Source organism: Chrysochloris asiatica, unplaced genomic scaffold, assembly GCF_000296735.1.
Source record: "Chrysochloris asiatica unplaced genomic scaffold, ChrAsi1.0 scaffold00030, whole genome shotgun sequence".
NCBI lineage: Eukaryota > Metazoa > Chordata > Mammalia > Afrosoricida > Chrysochloridae > Chrysochloris > Chrysochloris asiatica.
In genome coordinates this window covers 11,143,043-11,148,363 of record NW_006408548.1, presented here as the reverse complement: position 1 = coordinate 11,148,363, position 5,321 = coordinate 11,143,043, and the positions used below count along the sequence as shown (strand labels likewise).

Genomic DNA, 5,321 nt, shown 5'->3' with positions numbered 1-5,321 from the left:
TACCTTCAGTTTTCTTTGTAAAAATGAACATGAACATCTTTGGGAAGATTATGTGAATTGTGCATATGAAGTACTTAGAATAATAGTTGGTATATAGTCAATATGTAGTAAGGCTTAGCTATTATTATAGCAGATTGCACTATAAGTAGTAGGTTAATAGGAATTATATATAAATTGTACTCGTCTTCTGCTCCATCATACTTTTCTTTCTTTTAATTTTGGAGCATTTTATATCCAAATAGCTGATGTATCTATTTTGTTATTTTGTTCATGAATAGATGGAAACAATGTTTTCTGCATCAATAATCTTTGTATGATAGAGAGGGAGTGAATAAAGATGACTTAGGGTTGGATTATCTCGCCACATACTCATCAATTCCTATTGTTTTATTTTCCTCTCTTTTACTTATTTTCCAGATTAAAATCAGTATGGATAAAGAAAATATGGATTGTGGAATAAATGCAGAACATTGTAACAATATAGTGGATTCCACAGTAGAAAACATGTATGTAAACAAAGTATGGGTACAATGTGAGAATGAAAATTGTTTGAAATGGAGGTTGTTGTCAAGTGAAGATGCAGCCAAAGTTGATCACAATGAATCATGGTACTGCTTCATGAACACCGATTCAAGATACAATAGATGCTCTATTTCTGAAGAAGACTTTCCAGAAGAATCTCAGCTTCATCAAAATGGATTTAAGATTGTGTATTCACTGCTCCCTCTTGGAAGCCTGGTTTTGGTCAAATTATGCAGTTGGCCAAGGTAAACTTCTAATAATTGTCTTATAGTAAAGTGTTAAGGTATGGCCTTGCTAGGTTTATGAATTTTATTAACTTAAAAAAAATCGCCTTTGGATTTGTTTTCTTTTTTGTTTGTCTGACTTTTTTTTTTCTGATATCATTATTATCCTTTCCCCTACTTCTTTAGATCTAATTAATACTTTTTCTAGTTTGTTTTTTTTTAAACTGGAAGCTTAAGTCACTAAATTGAAGTAATATCCCCATAATAAAGGCCTTGTAAAGCTAAAAATTTATCTCTAAATGCCACATTAGCTACATCGCACAAATTTTTTCTACGTTGTATTTTAATTATTTTTCAGTTTGAAATTCTCATTTCCTTTATGATTTCTTCATTGAAATGGATTATTTATTAGTATGTATTTAAATGACCAAATAATTAGAGATTTTAAAATATTTTATTGTTGTCAAGTTTGGATATAAATCTATTGTAGTTATTTCCACTGAATCGTATTTTATGGTACAGCATGTTTTCTCATGTCATTGTTTCATGTGTATTTGAAAAGAATATATATTTTGCGATGATTGCCTATACTCCTAAAATGCTTTTTTCTTTTTCTTACATTTCTATGATTTTACTAGAATATCCCTAGAGCTTTCCTTTCTGGATTGGTTTCCCCAAATATGCAATATATACTTTAATAGTTTTAAGTCTTTTTCAAAAATTTTAATTTCAGGACTCCTGCTGAAAGTGTTGTTGTTGTTGTTGTCAGGTGCTATTGAGTCGGAACCGACTCATAGCGACCCCATGCACAGCAGAACGAAACAATGTCCGATCCTGGGCCAACCTCACTACTGCTGCCACATTTGACGCCATCAATGATGCCACCTGGCTGATCCATCTCGTTGGGGGTCTTCCTCTTTTTCTCTGACCCTCCACCTTACCCAGCATGATATCCTTCTCCAGCGACTGTTCTCTCTGGACAATGTGTCCAAAGTAGGAGAGACGAAGCTTAGCCATCTTGGCCTCCAAGGAGCACTCTGGTTGTACTTCTTCCAAAACAGATCTTTTGGTTCTTTTGGCAGTCCACGGCACTTTCAGTATTTTCCTCCAACACCACAACTCAAAGGCATCAATTCTTCTACAATCTTCCTTATTCACTGTCCTGTTTTCGCATCCATATGAGGTTATTGAAAATACCATGGCTTGGGTCAGGTGCACCTTAGTCCTCAAGCTGACATCTCTGCTCTTCAGTACTTTAAAAAGTTCCTGTGCAGCAGATTTGCCCAATGCAATACGTCGTCTGAAAGTGTAGAGGACTTAAAATACTTACTGATGATGGGTTGCACCTCAGTGTAAAGAAAATAAAAATCCTCACCACTGGACCAATAAATAACATCATGATAAATGGAGAAAAGATTGAAGTTTTCAAAGACTTCATTTTGCTCAGGTCAACCATCTACATTCATGGAAGCAGTAGTAAGAAATTGAATGATGTATTATTGTGTTAGGCAAATCTGTTGCACAAGATCTCTTTAAAGTGTTGAGAAGTAAAGATATCATTTTGAGGACTAAGGTGCACCTAATCCAAACCATGGTATTTTTAAAAACCTCACATGCATGCAAAATTTGGACAGTGAATAAGAAAGACCATAGAGTAATTGATGCATTTGAGTTATAATGTTGAAGGAGAATATTAAAAAGTATCATGGATTGCCAAAAGAACAGATCTTTGCTGGAAGAGGTACAGCCAGAGTGTTCTTGGAAGCCAGGATGGCCAAACTCTGTCTCTCATACTTCGGACATATTATCAGGAGGGACCAGTCACTGGAGAAGAATATCATGTTTTGTAAAGTGGAGGATCAGAGAAAAGGAGGAAGACCCCCCCCAGCGAGATGGATTGGCATAGTGGCGGTGGCAGTGGTTTTTGGCGTAGAAATGATTGTGAGGTTGACCCAGGGCCAGGCAGTATTTTGTTTTGTTGTGCATAGGGTCACTGTGAGTCGTTAACCAATTCAAGGGCACCTAACAACAACAACAGTGAGTCAGAAATGACTCCACAGCACTTAACAACAATAGGGAGGAAGGATTTCTGGTGTGGCACTGTAGGATCAGCACTGAACTGTGAACCACAAGGTCCATGATTCAAACTACTCCTCAGAAACCCTGTACAGGGTTGCTATGATTTGGAATTGACTCAATGAGTTGGGCTGCTAACTGCAAGGTCAAAAGTTCAAATCTACCAGCTGCTCCAGGGAAATGATGAAGTATCCTGTTCTTGCAAAGATCTGAAATACTATAGCCTTGGAAATCCTGTACAGGGCTGCTATGAGTCAGAACTGACTCAAAATTACACAACTAACTAACCATAGTGAGGAATAGAAAAAGTGAGTCTACTTCATCTTTCCTGGAACCAGAAGTTTCAGAACAGATTAAAAAAAATTTTTTTTAACTTTTCTAATTCACACTCCAAGATCCCATCTTTTATTTCCTCAAAGTATCAAAAATATAGACTAGACTTTTCTCGGGTTTTCTACTTGTTTTTCTCCCCTGCCTTTATTTGTACCCTTTCTTTGTTCTTATTTATCTGTACTCCTCAATTTGGTTTGTACTACCAGCAGTTTCTCATCAGTGTAGGTTTTTTCCTGTAAAGGAACATTATTGGTTATTTTTAAGTGTTCATAGGGCTCTGATTGTTCCCACACTTTCAGATTTTATTGCAACTTCCCTGCTCCAAATTTTGGTTGCTTTTATTAGTTGTGCCTGTTGCACTTTCAAGCGAGTAGCTGTTGGCAATTTGGAGTTTCTGGTTTCTCAAAGTCATCAGGTTTCTGGTTGTCTTTTCCTTCTCATCCTGTTTTCTCTCACATAGATGCTAATAATTCATAGGTCTTGTAACTGTCAGTAGTTTGTACCCACCTGCTTCTGTTCTTTGCATGATTGTTACTTTTGTTCCGAATGTTGTATGCCACGTTTAGGATTTGCTACTCTAGTTCTTCTATCTGTATGTATGGAGTCTTGTTGTGACACTTTAGGGTAAGCTCTGGACTTCTAACTGCAAGGTCAGCTGTTCAAACCCACCAGCTGTTCCTTGGAAACCCTATACAAAGTCATTGAGTTGCAACTGATATTCCTCATCACTTAACAATAACAAAAACCGCATATATGGGATAATTCCAGGAGATTGTTAACTATACACCTTTCTTTTTGTCTTCCCAGAATTTCTTCCCATTTTATATTACATTCTCCTACACAGCATTATCAAAGTTGAAATCCCCTGACTCATATTGCTTTGTTTTCATTCATGTTCAGCTGGTCTCCATGAAGAAAATAAGACATGTGCTTTCAAAGAGACTGATAGGATTTTTCTCAAATACTCAGACACACACTACAGGCTTTCAGGTCAAAATCTAGATTTATGTTCTTGTTCTGTCACTAATTATGTTTCCCATTGTGGGCAATTTCTCCAAAAACATTTTTCCTTTACTACTAAGGGCTCAAAAAAATCCAATATAATCATGCTGCAAACAAATTAGTAATTGACTTCCACGTAATAGTTAGGATGAGCATCAAAATAACTGTTATGTGCCATCGAGTCAGCGACATTATGCACAACAGAAGAAAATGCTACCAAGTCCAGGGCCAACCTTACAATTGTTGCTATATTTGAGCCCATTGCTAGCAAGTAGCAAATATTATAAAGATATGGATATAAGTACTGATTTTATGGGGCTATTTATGAAGCATTTTTAAGGCTATTCATGAATAAATGAATTTGTCGTTTCATGTTATTTTTTTCTATCTGAAATTAGCATGTTGGAATCAGATTCTTGGTATTTTATAGGAGGTAGATGTATATGTTATAATTTGATTTTCCATGTAGCTTGCTCATAGCCAAAAAAGGTGCTATTGCTGTGGTGCTTTAGGATCAGCAGTTCTGACCCACCAGTGCTCCTTGGAAACCCTACAAAGGGTTGAAACCTACTCGAGGGTAGTTGAGTTGAGTTGGAACCTACTCAAAGGTACTTAGCAACAACATTCTTGAAAATAATTTGTTTTTATTGTATAAAATCTAAGTAGGCATGTCTAGATTTAATATCAGTTTTGTTTAGCTTTTTAGCTTTAGTAGAGAGGGTCAGGTCTTCTGAGAATGAATGAAATATTGACAAGATTGAATACTTAAAAGCTGAGCGTAAGGCCAAGGGCTAAAGAGAATTGACCAAATGATGTTATACTGTTAAATATCTCTGTAGTTGACTAGCTTGTCTTTCCATTTAAACTTTAGCATCTATGAAATGGTTTATTTAAAAACTAATGTCTTATTGTTTCTAGAATGTTAATTGTGTATTTATCTCATACTATTATAAATTCCTGTTATCTTTGTATGTACTTGTGCTATTGAGTAAGTGATCGAGTATTACTAGATTTGAATTTGTTACTCTATATGAGTCTGTTTTCATTTGTTCTTTGTTAGTAAGGGAAATATATGTGACTACTGAAGCAAGCTCGCTCTACTGTTTGCAGTAAGCAAGAAGGTAGATATGGCTCTAATTTTTTCCAGGCATGTTAATGGCCTCG

General features: G+C 35.9%; 1 protein-coding gene across 1 annotated transcript in view; it reads left to right on the top strand.

Annotated features, from left to right (window-relative positions):
- The first annotated feature begins 429 nt into the window (after nucleotides 1–429).
- Nucleotides 430–5,321, top strand: part of ZCWPW2 (zinc finger, CW type with PWWP domain 2) — a 169,353-nt gene continuing 164,461 nt past the window's right edge. The window contains exon 1 of the mRNA XM_006851605.1: nucleotides 430–767. Coding sequence (XP_006851667.1) covers nucleotides 430–767 — 338 coding nt within the window. The remainder of the gene's footprint in view (nucleotides 768–5,321) is intronic.